Here is an 18,462-nt window from a genome sequence, read left to right on the forward strand (position 1 = left end):
ATGTCAAAAGGCCTCATAGTCTATTAGTCCCAACAGTATTTCAAAGTTCAAAGTCTCTTCTGAGATTCGTGCAATCTCTTAACCTCAATTCTCTATTAAAACACACACACACACGCACACAAACAAACAAAAAACCCCAAAACACCCTGATCACATACTTCCAACATATAATGGCACAGGATAAACATTACCATTTCCAAAATGTAGGGAAGGGAGCACAGCGAGGAAACACTGCACCAAAGCAGGACTGAAAACCAGCCAGACAAATTCTAAACGCTGCACCTCCATGTCTGATGTAAAAAAACGCTCTGCAGATCTCCAGCTCTCTCAGGGTTGTTGACTGCACCCCGCTTCTTTCTCTTGCCTGGTTCCACTCCTGTTAGCAGCTCTCCTCGGCAGCTATCCCACAGCTCTGGCATCTACGGCCTCTCTGAGCCTCCATTGAAGGACGTCCCTGCCACGTGCCTGGCCTCAGTGGCTTTTCCTTAGTGTAGGGAGATTCCATAATCCCTTTCTTCTAACCGCGTGGCTGAGGCTCCCATGTTCTGTTGGTTGCTGGGGCTCAAGCATGGCCCCTTGTTCAACTATATCTTACGGTCTCTAGGCAACATACTGGAATTCTTCTCCTCTGAAACCTCCTGAGCCAGGCCCCCGCTGTTGAAATCACCCTCAGCATCACTGTCTTCCGTGCTTCTACTAGGATGGCCCATCAAACAGCGCCTAAAGCATTTCCCTGCTTTCCTAACCCAAAGTCCACATTCCTCCAAACAAAAACATAGTCAGGCCTATCACAGCAATACCCCAGTCCCTGGTACCAACTTCTATCTTAGTTAGGACATCATTGCTATGAAAAGACACCATGAGCACGGCAATAAAGGAAAGCATTTAATTGGGGCTGGTTTACAGTTTCAGAGGTCCATTATAGTCATGGCGGGAAGCACGGCAGCGTGCAGGCAGACACGATGCTGGAGAAGGAGCTGAGAGCTCTGCATCTTGGTCCTCAGGCAGCGGAAGGGGACTGTGTGCCACACACTGGGTGTAGCTTGAGCATAGGAGACCTCAAAGCCCGCCCCCACAGTGACACACTTCCTCCAACAGGGCCACACCTCCTAAGAGTGCCACTCCCTGTTTTTGTTTTTGTTTTTTTAAATCATCTTCTCTTTCTACTTACATCTGCTCATGACTCTTCCTCCCAATGGTTTGAGGACTTTGAATGCTGCTTAAATTTCTCACTCACAAGATAGAGTTAGACAAGAAGACATTCTATCACACAGCAGCTGTCCTCATATTTCATGGCCTATGGACTCCTATGTTTTTAAATTACTGACCACCGCCTCCAGTGCCTAGGACTTCAGCTTATGTGAGTTATACTTCTCATCACTTACCACCCTAAAGACAAAAGCCGTATATTTTGAAATATGCGTATTTACCAGACAGGATGACTCACACCTATAATTCTAACCTTTGGCTGAAGTGGGAGGGCACCATTTCATTAGTGTGCAGTCAGTCTTAGCGACATAGTGGGCTACAGGGTGAGACTCAAAAACATACAGACAACAACTGAACAGAAGTTATGTGTGTTAGTCCATTGAAAATAACATCACCAAACCATTTCATGTTAACATGATTTTGTGAAAAATTACATTTTCCAAGCCAAAGCCATGGTAAGAAGAGATAGACCTTATTTCATAATTTTTGCAGATTCTTTCGATGTGCGGTTTATTAGTAGGCAGCTAGAGTCGCATATGGAATCCTGCATTCAGTCTGTTGTGGCATCAGTACCCTGTAGCCTCTTAAACACCTTACTTTGTGAGGAGGTGAAAGGGAAAGCGATACTCCAGGACTATTACTAATCCACCCTCGACCTTGGAGATCGCCCAGAAGGGCCTGGGGACCCTAAGATCTCCTGGAGTACTCTGTGAGGGCTGCCATTATAAAATAAACACAAACCACATACAGATGGGGCCAGTGACATTTTGATGGTGGGACGTGCCGGTACACTGTGCTAGTCCCCATCTGAGAATGTTGGTTTGCTTCCACAAGCCTTCTGGGACAGTTTTTCCTTGTATGTGTGCATGTGGACGGGTGCACACGTGTGCAGCAGCATCTGTGGATCTGTGCTGTGATTCAGATCCATGCTTGCGTGGGCTGTCCCGTGTTCCTGGCAGTTGGACAGAAACAGGATGGGGGTTGGGGTGGAAGTGAGCACCCTTGTCCTGTCTTTCTCCTAGGCACCGATGACCATAGCCGCATGGGTGAAGGCAATGGTCTTGCTTTTCTTCCTGAACTTTGCTCAAATCATGGCTAGAGGGGAGAAAGCCCCGGAAGCCTCTGTCGCCAACCAGCTGTCTCTGTGTCCGACCCACGGACAGTTGCTGGGCTTAGCTGACACAGTAGCTGCTGTTAGAAACGGTAGTTGGAAAAGGAAGAATTCTTTGGCCCCTCCTGAAAGTCTTAAAGAAATAATCGCCACCATCCCTGATAGAATCAATCTTCTTGATTTTCCTTGCACAGGCTCCGTGATGCCAAGAAAGATTCTCTGTGCAAGGCAAACCTGGCAGTTTCCACCAATACTGTCTAGGCGCCAAGTCAGCCCAGTGAAGTCAGGGTTCAGTATTGATTTCTTCATCCCAGAGAGGTAATCTAGAGGCTTGATGTTCATAAACTGTGTGCCTTATAAATAACAACACAGTCAGAACGTTCACTTAAAACCTTCCCTCTTTGGCACTCTCATTCCAATTTACACTCTAGGATAGTAATTAAGAACAGAGTCTTTGAAGTCGAGATGAGTCCACATAGGTAGCGTTCATCTGCTATTTGGAAGAGTGCCAATCTTTTGAAACCTCACATTCTTTGTTTGCAAAAAAAGGATGAATTTGTTTGTGTTCTTGCTAGGTCAAGGCCTGGGTTAGTGCATCTACTGTAGGGAGCTTTGAGGGAGAAAGTGCTGAGAATGAGCACATCAGGCAAAACACGGTAAGAAAGGAGGCATGGGGCTAGACCAACGCTCCCAGTGGTTAGGAGCATCTATTACTCCTACAGAGGACCCAGGTTTGGTTCCCAGCGCCCACGGTAGGCAGCTCACAACTGTAACTCTAGCTCCAGGGCATCTGACACCCCATAGGGGCCTCTAGGGGCACCTGCATATATACATAGATGCACATACACATGCATAACTAAAAATAAAACATTTTAATGAGTAAAGTAGGCAGATTGAAGGAGCATAAGTCAGTGGAGCGTGTTACTGAGCTGGTTACTATTACAGATGGCTGGGGACAAGCCAGTTAGGAACTGCACCCAGCATGATCCCTCCGGAGGGTGGAGCTTCAGACATTGTCCCCACCTTCTTCTCCCTCATTGGGGGGGGTGGAACTAAGAGGGGGAACTAAGAGGAGGGCACCAGTTTCCTCTGGGAAGCCAATGTCAGCTGAGAACACTCTGACAGCTGCTTCTGAAGTCAGAAGTGGGTCATGCGTGTGTTAGGAGGCACAAAAGGAGTCTGCTTCAGGGGACACATGATGTCCCTTGAAATACTGTGGGAATTAACTGGACTATTGTGTACAAAATGTTGGGCCTCATGTTCGATGCCCGGTTAAGAGCTTAATACACGTCCCCTTGATTGTTGCTGCTATAGACATTATCACCGTCATGGTTATTAGCATCATACTTTAACTAGTGACAGACAAGTGACAATGTGTGGATTAGAGGTTTCCAGGAATGGCACAATCTGCAGCCATGGCCTATGGCCAAGTAGGCCAATTATGGATTATTATAGAAATGGAAAACAACTATAGTTTGCATATAATAGCTAACCTCATGTTAATGCTATGTAAAGAGTCACTATACTGTACTAGTTAGGGACTAAGGACAAGGAATAAAAACATCATCAGTAGAGATGAAGGGTTTTTTTTTTTCCCCTCTGAATATTTTCTACCTATATATGAATCTGCAAATGCAGAACCCTTGGACAGCAAGCTCATATAGACTTTCACTTTCTCCTTCTTCCTTAAAAAAAAAAAAATTAGACTGTCAAAATTTGCATACAAGGATAAAGTATGCTCAGTCCTTTGGGTGGAAAGCAGCTACCATTGCTCCAGAACAGCATGTGACAGAACTCTCTGCTGTGACAGAAACATCCTGCGTCTGTGCCATTCACTATAGTAGCTGCTGGCTGAGTGTGGTTATTGGACACTTAACATGTGATTAGCTTATCTGAGGAGCTGGAAATTTAATTTTACTGAGGTCTAGTTAACTTATAGCTGACTTTGAATAGTCGCACATAGGCAGAATGGAGGGCAACCAGACAGTGATCTCAGTGATGGAGGAAGAGGCCCCTCCCTCAGGTCTAAGCTGTGTACAGTCTCTGGTCACTGAACCTGGAGAAGCCCACAGGCCCTTCAGAATTGTCGCTGAGGTCAAGGAATTAATGGCTGACAGAATAGCTATGGCCATGGCATGGGGACATGGAACTCACTCACACAGGTCAGGAGAGGAGGCCAAGACCTTTGCTCCATCATTCTGTGTGGAGAACTTCATTCTTGGTGGCCTTAAGGATGGAGGAGAAGCAAAGGGACATTTCCACAGGGGTATTCCTGACTGTGGCTACGGTTAGTTTACCCGGGACACTAGATCCTCACATGATGGGCTATTAATTTCAACATCACCCCCTCTGGCCCACAATTCACCTTTGCTTTCCTCCCAGCTTCCTTGTCCTTGGGAACTGGCCAACTACTTCTACTTTCTCCATTAACCTGCAAGTTCCACACAGCCAGAACCATCCTGTCTGCTCCGACAAAGTACCGTAAACACGGCAAAATACCGTTTGTTTGGAGGTGAAATAGATAAAGTCAAAGACAGCGTGGACTTCAGACTGGCCTCTGAGGACAAGCAAGATGAAGTTGCTCAAAGAGGTGTGTGTGTGTGTGTGTGTGTGTGTGTGTGTGTGTGTGTATCAGTTTCTCTTCCAGTCACATGGAGTAGATAACCATGAGAGGGTCAGCCCATAAGCAAAAGACTTGAGGAAGCAGAGACTCTCATCAATGGAAGAGAAGAGGAGGCCTGCTGAAACAGGAAGATTGTCAAGGCAGGGCCTGACTCTCTGGAGCCTTGAAGGAGGACATGTGTAGTTGATGGAGGACCTTGAAGCAGAGTACCACGGGGCTCCGAGCCTGGCGGTATCAATCAGTCCGGCAAAGGAGCTCAGTTTCCTTAGGCTGCCTGTTCTGCCTACATGGCCACAAGTACTCTACCCCCAGGATAGCTTCTGAGGCCATGGTCCAGGGACACGGCAGACACTTTTCCTGGGACTGTCATTGGCTTTTCCCTGTAACTGCTGGGCTGGTGAGAGATGACAGTATCCTGATGCTGCAGAGGCAAGCACAGAGGGTGACGGGGCACCAGGAGCCAGCTGGGTGTACAGAGCGCCTGCTTCTGGGTCAGGCAATTGTTAGGAAGATCCTGCCACCCGCAACCGAGGGAGCCCGATTATAGACCACTTACTTTAGTGCCATTGCTGAGAGTGGGTGGATGTACAGAAGATCATAGCAGTGGGTGTGGTACAAATTCAGCCACAAGTCACTACTAGGTTGAGCTAGGGGGTGTGGCTAGAGAGGGAAGCAAACGTGTTAGGAGCTGAGGCGGGGTTGCCTAGCATTGTGCTCTTCGAGGGTTGCTGGCAAGAGGTGGCTGCCCTCTTTTGCCACTGCTTCCTCTGTGACACCTGATTTGTCTGTTCACTTTTTTATTTTAAGACAAGGTTACCCTGTGTCACTCTGGCTATTCTGGAACTTACTCTGTAGACCAGGTTGGCCTCAAATTCAGAGATTCCCCCTACCTCTGCCTTCAAAGAGATGAGACTAAAGCCCTGTGCCACCACACCGGGCTCTGTTTGGCCACTCTGTAAGACAAATAAATTCAGTAGTCTTCCTTCAGTTTTATAGTGAGGGGGAGGTTCAGAATTCACATGGGAACCCGGGGCCTCATTCTGATACGTCAGCTCGTGTCCTGGACTCGAAGTGAGTACCAAATGTGCTTGAGGTCACCAGACACCATCAGCCCGTGACTTAGGGTGGGGATACAGTTTGCCAGCTGGGGTGGGAGTTCTCAATGAGGAAGGGCCAGGAACTCAATGGCCCCATCATTGAAATCAATTCTGTCCAACTCTCCTGATTCTAAATAGAAGAAAAATGTAGATTTGGGGCAGAACCGAAGGGAAAGGGATTCCCTTGGCAAATTATTTGCAATTTGCGGATTGGCGCTGACCCAGCTCTAATTCCCTCTGTCACCGTGAGTGCTGTCTGAAATGTGACTGGCTTATTAGAGAAAGCGCGCTGGAGGGGATCCTCCCAGAGGGCCCCAGTGAAAGAGGAACGGATCCAAAGCCCACCTGAGTCCTCCAGACAAGGGCTCAGGCCAGGAGCTGGCTGGATCTTCACTTACTGGCCTGTGTTCACTCCTGCGATGTTTGCAATCTGTGCCTTTCTTTAGCCTTAGGAAAAGCAAGCAGCGCTGGACAGAGAACAAAACTCAGACAACAGGGAGCACGTGCAAGAATGAGTGTTATTAAGTCAATGTCAGAGAGTATGAGCTCACGTGTGTGGTGGGCAGGGGGCGGGCTCTTTCCGTTAAAAAAAAAGCATCTAAACTGATTCTGAGGCAGGAGGTCCCCATCTGAGAATCAGTGATGGGCTTGGGACAGTAAGGCACAAGCTCTAGCCCGTGGCTCCTTCATCCCTGGATTAGAGATGCTACTAATGCTCAGAGAGCCCTGACTTCCTTTTTCACTAGAAATATTGACCACTGGTACAATTTGAGGGGCAGCTAGAAGGCTTTCTTAGTGGGGTCTGGTGGGATAGGCCTATAACCCCAGTTACTGGGGGGAGGTGGTGGTGAGACAGGAGAGTTAAAATTGTGAGCACTACCTGGGCTATAGAATGACTTCAAGGCCAGTCTGAGGAGCGTGGCAAGATCCTGTTAAAGTTTTTTTTAAAGTAGAAAAAGGGCTGAGCATGTAGATCAGTGGCACAGTGCTTTCCCAATATTGGTGCAACCTTAGGCTCAATCCCGTTACTGGAGAAAAAGGCCTCGTTGACGGAGATCTTCAAGGAACTTCTGTATTTAGACTCTGAAGGCTCTGTCTCCTCCAGTATAGTTTTCAAACCACAGAGAATAGCACAGTCTGAGTGGCGTGGGCGAGGGCATGGCGCTACTGTGGTGTAGTTACAGCAAGTTAAAGTGCCTGAGCAGCTAATTCAGCTCCCTCTCTGGTCCAGCCTGCTGAGCCCTGAGCACACTCCTTCCCTTTCTTCTTTGCTTCCAAGGGCCAAGGGAGAAGAGTTTCACACAGAGCTTCAGGCGAGGTGTATTTTCTCTTCTTTAAAACTGCTGTGAACTGATTCCTAAAAGACACTGTGCTCTGTGTTTCCCAGGCTGTTAGTATTACCAGGTCGGCTTTAAATCAACACTGATGTGGGAGGTGGCCCACAGGTCTTTGCAATGAAAGTGACCCCATAGGAAATGAATCTGAAAATTCCATTTATTAAAACAAATACACAGTTCATGTGGGATCAATGTGCACATCACATTCAGGTTTTCCTGCTTTAACATTTTTAAGCTGGGCTGTGGTGGCGCACGCCTTTAATTCCAGCACTCGAGAGGCAGAGGCAGAGGGATCTCTGAGTTCAAGGCCAGCCTGGTCTACAGAACAAGTTCCAGGACAACCAGGGCCACATAGTGAGACCCTGTCTTGAAAAACTAAATCAAACCAAACAAAAGAAAAACCCCCATCAAAATACAACGCCCCCCCCCCATCTTTTTTGATCTCCTCTCTTTAAAGACACGTTCCATAGATCTTATACAGGAAAAGTGTGAAGAGCTGAACAATTGTTGGGCTATGAGACAGCAATACATACATGATAAGTCATCATTCCCAGGAGCAGCTAGGAACAAAACACTAAAGAAAAAGAAAAAGCATGAAAAAAAAAATCTCCTAAAGGCCACCGGCTTGACTTTCTTAAAATGCATTATATAAACACAAACATATGGGGAAAACGTAATCTTTCTTTAAATCTGATGATTTAAATTATACCTTACTTGCTTTTAAACTTTAAAAACATTTTAAAGTGGAGTTGATATTGAAAATGGTTCAGTTATTTTAATAGACATTGAATTATAAGCATGACATTTACTATTTATTAATTCCATGGCAGATCTTAATTATTATCTGGGTATATAGAAATAAATAATTAAGCTGGAGTTTCCTATTAGTTATCCTAAGAGAAAAGTATGCTGGTGAAAATGATGGTTGACATTCCAAAAGAATTAGGCTCTTTGGAGCCCCAAGTAAATAAAATCTTTTCCCCCTTTAACAAATACAAACATCAATAAGTCAAAACTGATTCTAATCATAGCTCCATACTGAAGGATATGAAATTGTGAAAAAGACAAGAACATTTCCTGAACCTTTTGTGTGGAAGAGGAATGTGACTTCTGCCTTCTTATCCTATGAGCAAGCTCACAAGGAATTTGCAGATCTGTACTTTTTAAATTGCCAGACCTGTACAAGGCGTACTCTGAAGACTGTGACCCCACTTTAATTGCTTCAGAGATCTAAGTTTGCACAGAATCTGGAATCTTTCTAGAGATGCTCCCGCCTCACCCCACCCCACCCCACCCCACCCCCAGCAGAGTTCCCCTAGTCACAGCTGTTGACATTTCAGCTCACTTTGTGTGATGCTGTTAGCTGATTCCATGGTGCTCTTAATTGCACAATGGTGTATGTCTGTACAGACTGACAGTTTTTCTGTTGGTTTGTTGGTTGGTTGGTTTGTTTTGAACCACTAAGTCTTCATGAGCATTCCACCAGCTATACCACCCCAGACCTGACTAGAACAGATGTTTCAGTTTACAGAATTACATTTGTACAGTGATAAATGTTCTGGTACCCTCACCTCCCCAACCCCAGGTATAAACTTTAATTGGACATATTTATTTCTCTACCTGAAAACCCACTGAAGAGTTAAGAAAAATATTTACCAAATCTATTTCAAAATGTGTCCTTGCTCTAGGAAGTCTTTCTAAACTTCTCTTCCCTCCAAATAACCCCCACTTTTAAAACATGAGGAAGAGAACGGCAAGAGGAGAAAATAGAGTCAACTTGGATTCAGTGGTCTTTCAAGATTTGAAAACAAAAGGAGATGTCTAGGAGGCTCTTTTTGACTGGGAGGAGGAACACAGGAAGTAGAAAGGCTTCCAGGGCCTTCTGACGCTGGGGGAGGCTACAGCTGCAGCGGCAAAATCTCTCTCAGTGTTTGATTGTGGGAAGAGAGCACTAGGCAAAGGAAGCTGTCAACAGGGCAGAGAGGCTCTGACAAATGGTGTGGAGAACAAAGCAATGAACGCTTTGACATTTTGGGGGAGTGAGAAATGAGGAACATGTCAGTAGGGAGAAGAGCCGGCTGCTAGGGTTGCTCAGAATGCAACCCAGGGACTTTGTCTCTCAAACGGGCGTTCTGAAGGTGGCCACCTTCTTTGAAGCTGGGGTTCTATATTTCCTCTGATGCTTGAGCTAACGGGGGCCATGGCTGTCTAGTTATGAACATGGAAAATATTCGTTTGCACATGCTTTCCACGGTTCCTGAAAAGTGGAAATGTGTTGGCGGATCCCTGCCCCGGTCTCCAGTGTGAGGTGACTGTGCTGCCCTGGGTCCTGGGTGAGTCCGAATGCTGTGCATTGGGGAAATCTGTCAAGAGGTACTTATACCACAGTTCACGTGGAGGTATTTCAGGCATGGCTAAGGCGCTGAAGTGATCTCAGTTTTCAAAACACAGAGGATTCTCTTCCCTCTCTGGCACCTTTTTTCCCCTCTCATTTCTCTTCTTAGCTTTCCAGCTGAACAACAAAACCTCTGAATGGATGCAACATAGGGACATTTTCATGCAGTATTACGCAAAAACTATCACAAAGATATGAAAGCACCAGTCACAACACATGATTTACTTTTACTCGCAGAATCAAAACTATCATATACAAATATTAGGAGTAGGGGTAAGAGAGCACAGCCAGCCGGCATTGTGGTGTGCATGTGTCAGTGTGCCCGTGTGTGTGTGTCCGTGTGTGTGTGTGTGTGTGTTCTTTCTTTCCTTCTGTTTCTTTCTTGTTATTCTTGTGAGGAAATACCACAAGGAACAGCTTTCTAAACACCTCAGAGTTTAGTCTAACATACAAACCCAGCCTTAACTCCTTACTACTCTAATAGGGAGGGATAGAGAAAGAGAAAGGGATGGAAAACAAAAAGGCACACAGGACTGAACAAGGACGCCATTAAACCAAATGGTGGCTACACGGGACAACAGCTTGTCAGAGGGTACTTAAGAGACAATTCTCATTCCCAGAAGGTCAGCCATATCTCAGCTTGGGACACCGGCGTTAATGTTTATTTTGTTTTTAAATATAAAGCAGAAATGTAAGGTCGTTAGAGGGATAGCAGAAAAGAATGACATCGATTTTGTTTTTATACATTGCCTTCCTCCAGGCAGGTCTGCAGGGTCAGATCTCTAAAGCTGGGATGTGGAATCAGCTTTCATTCTCATAAAGGGACAGTTCTTTAAACATGCACAGCCCGGAGTGTCCAGGATGGTTCTCCTCGCTCTCTTTAAATGCTGTGGACGAGAAAGGTGCCCACTTTGCTAGGAACTCTACATCAATGTCCCAGGAGCCCCCAGGGCTCTTCAGCCTCCTCTCAGAGACTTAAAGGATGGCGCAGAAGAACTTCTTCTCCCGGAAGGGGTTTTCTGAGGCCGGGACTGGGGTCAGCAGAGGGTCTTCCTTGGCATGTGCCTCACAGTAGGCCATCAAGTCTGCAGCTGCCTTGGATACCTGCAAGGGAAAGGCAGAAACATCTAAAAGGATAGGCAGGCGTGGGCCCAAACACCATCACTCAGTCACTCAAGCCCCAAGCTTTGGGGTCCACTACCTTGGGGCTCATCCAGCAAACCACTTGAAGGCAAAGTATAAATGTGAAGGGAGGCACCCCAACCTGCACAAGCTCTGCTTCCTGATCTGTAGACAAGGCTATGAATAAAACGGAGCTGACAGCACTGTTGCCAGCAGGTGGGGATCTAGGGTAAAGGGAACAGAACACTTAGGGCCTCAAACAAAGGAGCTAGGCTTGCGAGTACCAACCCTGTTCTTATACTTTTGTGCCCTGATACCTTAGTGTGCTGCACCCGAGTCCCAGCACTGGTGGCAAGGATTATACCAGCGAGATGACCCAGGAAAGACATCAAGTCTCACACAGAGGAAGCTTCCTACATAGGATAGCCACTGCCATGTTTCTAAAACCATACCCCTGCTTTTGGAATTCCTCGAGGAATGCCTTCAGCCAGGCTAGTGTCCCTTTCTAACCAGGAGGCATAGCTTTGTGTTTATAGATACACACTCGCCTATGCATGCACATGCGCACACACAAGCTGATACAGAACACACACATCGCAGTATCACTATGTAACTCCAACCCCCAAGGATCCCATTAGAGGGGCTTCCCTGTCTTTGGAGATCCTGAGCTGCACAGCCCCAGCTCCTTGTGAGGACTTGCTGGTGGGTGCTTTTCTGTGTGGTTGTTGCACATTTTTGTTGCACGAGGGGCTAAATTTAACTTTGAGAGATAAACTGACATCTGGGGATGAGGTAGGTGATCCCCCAGAAGAACGCCACTTGGAATCAGAAACGATGTCAGTCATTGGTTTCTTATATGGCATGGTACACTTGTGCTGAAGGCCACCCCTTGCTTATGAAAATACCATCACCGTAGGGTATGGAAGTCCTCACGGTGACAACTGCAAGTGTAATCTTCTATTGCTAAATGTAGAACATGTCCCTCACTCCAGGTAGGGCCCAGATAGCCACATGGTGATGTCAGACTTGGTTATATCCCAAATGATTTGTTCTGGGCCAATGAAAACTGAGCAGAATTTGAGAGTAATCACGTTGGGGTAGAAGAATCCAGGCATGCCTTTCCAGGCACTCTTCCATCTGCCACTCTGTCCATGTGACATGTTAACTAGGACCTCGCTTCCTGACTCGCAGGTTTCCATGGGTGAATCAGTGGCCACGTCCTGGCTGTGACTCTTGTCCCAGGACCAAATGGCTTAGACTCTCATCACTTACAGATACCCCAGTTTTATGATTAACAGGTTGGACATGGAAATCAATTTCATAGTCCCAATTAATAAATGTTCAACTTTTCCTTCTCTGTTCTCTTTGCCACAGACAAGACAGAAGCAATATTCTAGACAGACACTGCCAGGGTTCCTGGTGACAGGACAGTGACATGGTGTGGAGTGGCGGCAGATCTGATTAGGACAGATCTTCATAGCAGCTCTGCAATCATAAGCCTGGTTTGTTCTTGACCAGAAGTTCATGTTTCTCTTGTTCTGTAGTAGGAGTGGGAGGTAGAGCTGTGTTGGAAGTGCCGAAGAGGAGGGGAACAGTTACTGCCAGGAAGCCCAGCTTACTTTGACTTGGATACAAACATTGATATACGTATGTGTTTCCTCTGGCTGCCTTGATGTGGCATTACTAACCAGATGGCTTAAAGCAGCAGCCGTGCATTCTCTCACAGGGTTAGGAACTAAGGTGTCAGCATGGTCAGTGCCCAACCCTCTGAGGGAGACTCTGCTCCATGTCACTCTTTAAAAAAAATATTTATGTATTAGAAAGAAAGAAAGAAAGAGAAAGAAAGAAAAGAAAGAAATGTCTGCATGTACACCCGCATACCAGAAGAGGGCATCAGATCTCACTATAAATGGTTGTGAGCCACCATGTAGTTGCTGGGAATTGAACTCAGGACTTCTGGAAGAGCAGCCAGTGCTCTGACCACTGAGCCACCTCTCCAGCACCTAGCGGTTGTGGTGATCTCTGGTATTCCCTGTTGTACCTTCTGTACCTACAACAAACCCCAGTGCTGACCCCTGTCTTTGCATAGCATTCTTCTCTCTGCTTAAATCCTGTCCGTCATTGTTAGGATCTACCCTGCCCCCAGTATGACCTCCTTCTAATTAGTCTACACCTACAAACACCCCATTACCAAATAAAGTCACATTCTAAGATTCTAGGAGAACAGGAATTTGAGGGGGGGGGGTCACTATGTGGTATAGTATATTTGCTCCAAATTCTATCTCCTTAATAGTCATTACAGTACTTATGAAATCTTTTTTATTGTGCTCCCAGTTTGTTCTATTGAGTCATCTTTTTCTTCCTGCCTTTGACAATGCCTAAGTAAAACAAACAAACAAACAAACAAACAAAATTCATTATCTGCCTTCTGCAGATGACAACTTGAGGATCAGCAGGCTCCCAGAGCTGGTTCGCAGGCAGACAGCAAACTAGGTGGCAGAAGAACAGCTTGGACTCTGATGTTCTGCCCTTCAGCTGCAGCCATCTGCATTCACTCAAATGCCCAGCTAGTTCCACAGGTGGAAACTGTAGTCCTTCCTGCAGCTTTCTAAACTTGATGCTGGCAAAATGAAAGGAACTGGCCTGTTCTAGGCTTAGCTCCCCCAAATGAGGGCAAAGGTCAGATTTTGAGGAGACCACTTTTTTGTTTGTTTGTTTGGTTGGTTGGTTTTTCGAGACAGGGTTTCTCTGTGTAGCCTTGGCTGCCCTAGATTTGCTTTGTAGACCAGGCTGGCCTCGAACTCACAGCAATCCGCCGCCTGCCTCTGCCTCTGAGTGCTGGGATTAAAGGAGTGCGCCACCACACCTGGATGAGGAGACCATTTTTTCCTATGACTTTTACTTATTTGAGCAATACTCATTAAGGTGTTAAGCAGGAACGTAAAACAGCAATACTGAAATCCCACTTGCTGGGAAGAGATCTGGCACCATCCACGCCTACTCATCCACGATGCTCGCATACAAACACATGGTATGAGGCATCTGAAACACTTTTATTTTTGAGATTTTATTTTCAGTTTATGTGCATGAGTGTCTGCCTGTGTGCTTGCCTGTGCACCCTATGCGTGCAGTGCGCCAGGAGGTGAGAAAAGGGCACTAGATCCTCTGGGACTGAAGTTACAGACTGTTGTGAAGGGCCACATGGGTGCTGGGAGCCAAACCCAGATGCTCTGGAAGAGCAGAGTCTGTAAGCTATTAATATGCTCATGCGCTGCTCTGTTGTCTTTGGAAATGGGATCTTACTATGTAGCTCAGGCTGGTGTAAAACTCAGGATTCTCCTACCTCAGTCTTTTGGACACTGGGATTACAGATGTGCGCCATCATGTCCAACACTGTCCTCAAGGTGGGTGTGTGGATTCCAGGCTTCACTGAGTAAGTGCATGGCTTAGGTCTCAGCTCAGGAGCAGCCAAGAGTTCATCTTCCTGGTTTATCACTACCTAGACTGTCACATGTGTCCCTTACCTTACAGTAAATTATGTGACATTCTAATGCTTTGGGGCTTATCCTTTCTAATACTTTGCACACAATTGCTTTTATATTCGTAGGTCTAGTTGTTCCGTGAATATTTTCTCAGAACCTTTTCTGTTCTGTCGGTTCATCCTTCAAAAATACCCTACGTTTAGATCCCTTGCTGTCATCTCTAGGCAGCCCAATAGTTGGAGCTCCACCCTCTCCAGGACAACTGAGATAGCTGCTTGGACAAAAAGTGAGTAACTGAGTCCCCCCAATGGGCCAAGGATCGAATTTAAAGAGTGGCCCACGAACTTTGATGATAAAAAGTATTCCTTTATTTTCACCAGCCTCAAATAGAAGTTGATTGTATCCTTTCATTGTAAACATGGACGCTAGCATGAGCTGTACAGAAGAGTCAGTCAGTCAATAGAATCAGATATTTTCAATCGTATTACAGTCATCTTCATATCTCAACATTGTATCTATATTTATCCACTTTATAGTTATAGGCATGGTATCAGACACTTTGTAATTTAAAAGCATCAGTTTGCTAAGGGGACCACAAACTCTAGCAGACAGCCGATTGGGACAAAGACACCAAAATATCCAGGAAGCTGGATGACTTCCTTGCTTTTGAAGCTGTCGCAAGTGGTGTTGTCATCCTGTGGCTGTAGAGAGAGTTTAAAAATCCACACGACTGGAGGGAGGGGGCTATGATAGGGCTGTAAAGTGACTAAATACATAAACGCATAAGTCCACATTGCCCTTCTGTAACTCCCTATCTGAAATCATCAGTTCTTTCCCAGTATACTTTGTAGAAATAATTACATCATATACTAGCCTGTGGACCCTGAACATGTTGGACCTGCTCATCTCCCATTTCATTTTGAAAGCTTAATACTCCTTTCTGAGTATATATATATGCTCCTAAGGAACTTTCTTTCCTCACATCCTTTGCAGCCTGCTTCCTGTTTTTCTCCCAGGAATCAACAGAAATCTGGCTCCTGGTAGGACACCCAGTGATCACTTTGTCCAAAGAGACTTTCTTCCTCCTTTTCTGTCCAAGTGGTGCACTCTTCTCACTCACAAAAGCCATGCCCCTCCCCCCCCCTCCCTCCCCCTCCCCCTCCCCGCTGTGATTACCCTTCTAGGTCTATTCATTGGTTGCTTAATATTTTCTAGCCCTTCAAACACTACCTGGTATGAGGACAGGAACCTTATCTGTCTCATTCCTCGTCACCTCATAAATGAGGCGCAAGTAATTGCTGAAGGAGTTCTCAAATATAACCTTAGTCAACAGATATTTCATTTAACTAATAGTCACCATAGTCACTGTGTGCCTAATGCTCCAGGTATGGGTTCTGCGTGCTGCAATGATCAGATAAAAGAAAATACAGAAGATGTCTGTTCTCATAGAGCTCTGAGCAGCCCAGACTTTCAGATTGGACAGGGATATAGGAACAGAGACTAAGTTTTCCCACCTCAAATTCAACTAAGTGGAGTAGATGAGGAAATGTTTATAAGCAGTATGTGACAGTGTCTCCCTCACGCAGTCACCTCAGCAACATAACGGGAAACCCAGAATCTGTCAGTCTTAATGAGTTGACGAGAGGATAACAGGGAAGAAAGAGTTACACTGGAAAGAGAAAGTTCCAGAGGCTCAGAGGGTTCCCCTGGACTCTGCTGAACACCCATCAGCACCTATATGAGGGCCACATGAGGCCACTCAAAGAGCAGTGAAGGTCATGTGATGATAGCCCCAGAGACAGTACAGGATCCGTGCAGCATTTGTCTTCATCAACCAGAGGAGAAAGGCATCTTCATATGCAAGATTTGGAGCAAAGACTCCAAAAGCGTATTCTTTCTATGGTAGTGCTTGATCCCATGCTAGAGGCTGTGGGGGCACTGCCTACCAAAGTTTGAAAGTAAGTCTGAACAGATTGAAATGTCTCTAAACAACTTAACTGCACCCACATTAAAACTCAAAAATTTTAAAGGACTATTAAAAATTCCAGTATTTTAGTATTTATTTACAGTGTAGTCTAGTGTTTCCTGATTTTGAATTATAGCATTTAAGTTGATGAAGATAAAGAATATTTTATTTAAATTGAAAATATCAGGAAATCAAAAGAAAAGGAATTTAGAATAATGACATAGGATAGTATTTGTAATGGTATCTGAAAATGAAGATAGACAGCAATTATCCTTATCCTTTATATCCTGTCTTTATACATTATCTATCTATCTATCTATCTATCTATCTATCTATCTATCTATCTATCTATCACCTATCATCTATTGTGTCTCTATGTGTGTGCCTCTGAGTGTATACATGGGTACCATATTCTTACAAGTTCCTATGGAGGCAAGAAGAGGGCATTGGATTCTTTGGAGTAGAGTTACAGGCAATTTCAGTATCTAGTGTCCATCAAATATTGTTAATGGCATGTAAGCCCTGGCTGTTCTTTCAGCCATCTATAAAGGGATCTGATGCCCCTTCTGGCATGCAGGTGTACATGCAAACAGAACATGCAAACATTTAATAGTAGTAGTAGTAATAACAATAATAATAATAACAAAGTTTTAAAAAAACATTCTCAAAGGCACCAAGGCTCATTGGAGCAAAGGATGACTTCAGGGCTGGGGAAGGGAAAATAAGGAAAACCGGCTTTAACTCCAAGTAGGTAAATGCTCAAAGGAATGAGGGATTCACACCCAAAGGAGGGATTCACACCCAAAGGAATGAGGGATTCACACCCAAAGGACACATAACTGGCTTGTGGCCTGGGCTAATTTAATATCAAAATAATAGATTATGGGAGCTGGAGTGACACACGGTTTAATGGTTAAGAGCACGGCTACTCTTTCAGCAGACCTGGGTTCAATTCCCAGAATCCACATGGCTGCTTAAAAGGGATCTGTTACCTTCCTCTGCCCTCCTCGAGTACCGGGCACACACATGGTGCAAAATATGTATGTAGGCAAAATACCTGTACATATAAAATAAAATAATATGGAATTTAATAGAGATTGTAAACCACTGATTACAATGGGATCCTCTGAGCACATAGCAATGCACTTAAACTGTTTAAAAAACAGAATAAAATAATTACATAATGTTGAGCTGCCTCTCCCAAGTTCCCAAATACTGAAGAACTGCAAAGGGAAAAAGAATTGCTTTTCACCGAGAAACCATGAAAATACCACCTTAGTCAACAATCAAGGTTAATGTCACTAGTAAGTGACAACTCAAAACAAAGTCCCACTGAAAAAAAAACCACAATAAAGGAACACTCCATTGAGTCAAAGTTTTCTAACTAGAATGTAATCAGACTGGTATACCAGATATGGGGGAGGGCAAAGCTGCTCAGCAGTAAATGTCCTTGTAGGCAAGTCTCATGGCCTGAGTTTGATCCCCAGGGTCCCCATGATGAAAGGAAAGAAATGTCAGGCAAGCCCAAACTGAGTGATCTTGCATAAAATAAATGGCCCACAATCATAAAATGTGTCAAGGTCGTGAAAGGAACTGTGCCAGACAGGACTGCTAAGCACAAGACAGGATTTTCAATCAGGTCCTTTTGATAAAGAAATTGTTATTGGGGTGCTTTTCTATCTCTAGCTGGGGGGTCTCCAGATTAGAATGACATTGTGTGTCAACAATGACTCTGATGACTGCACTATGACCACAGAGAAGAATGTCTTTAGTTGTAGGAAATAAGACATTAAAGCATTTAAGGGTGATAGGCCATTTTCTCAACTTACTCGGAATGGTAGGAAAAACTTGTCCATAACTGAGATATCTCCGGGGCAAAAATAACTTTACAGAAGAAAGAGGGCCATGATTAAAAAAAAAAAAAAAAAAAAAAATATATATATATATATATATATATATATATATATATTTATTTATTTATGTATACATGTGTATATGCTACATGAGTGGACACACAAAAGAGGCCAGAAGAGGGCATCAAATCCCTAGAGCTGGTAGTTGTGAGTTGGCTAACACAGGTGTTGGGAATTCAACTCTGATCTTCTGTAAGAGCAGCAAGT

General features: G+C 45.0%; 1 protein-coding gene across 1 annotated transcript in view; it reads right to left on the reverse strand.

Annotated features, from left to right (window-relative positions):
- Window positions 1–8,708: 8,708 nt before the first annotated feature.
- Gng2 (G protein subunit gamma 2) overlaps window positions 8,709–18,462 on the reverse strand; it is a 91,440-nt gene continuing 81,686 nt past the window's right edge. The window contains exon 5 of the mRNA XM_051142555.1: window positions 8,709–10,876. Within this exon, the coding sequence (XP_050998512.1) occupies window positions 10,748–10,876 (129 nt within the window). The 3' untranslated portion in view covers window positions 8,709–10,747. The remainder of the gene's footprint in view (window positions 10,877–18,462) is intronic.

Source organism: Acomys russatus, chromosome 3 (genome assembly GCF_903995435.1).
Source record: "Acomys russatus chromosome 3, mAcoRus1.1, whole genome shotgun sequence".
Lineage (NCBI taxonomy): Eukaryota > Metazoa > Chordata > Mammalia > Rodentia > Muridae > Acomys > Acomys russatus.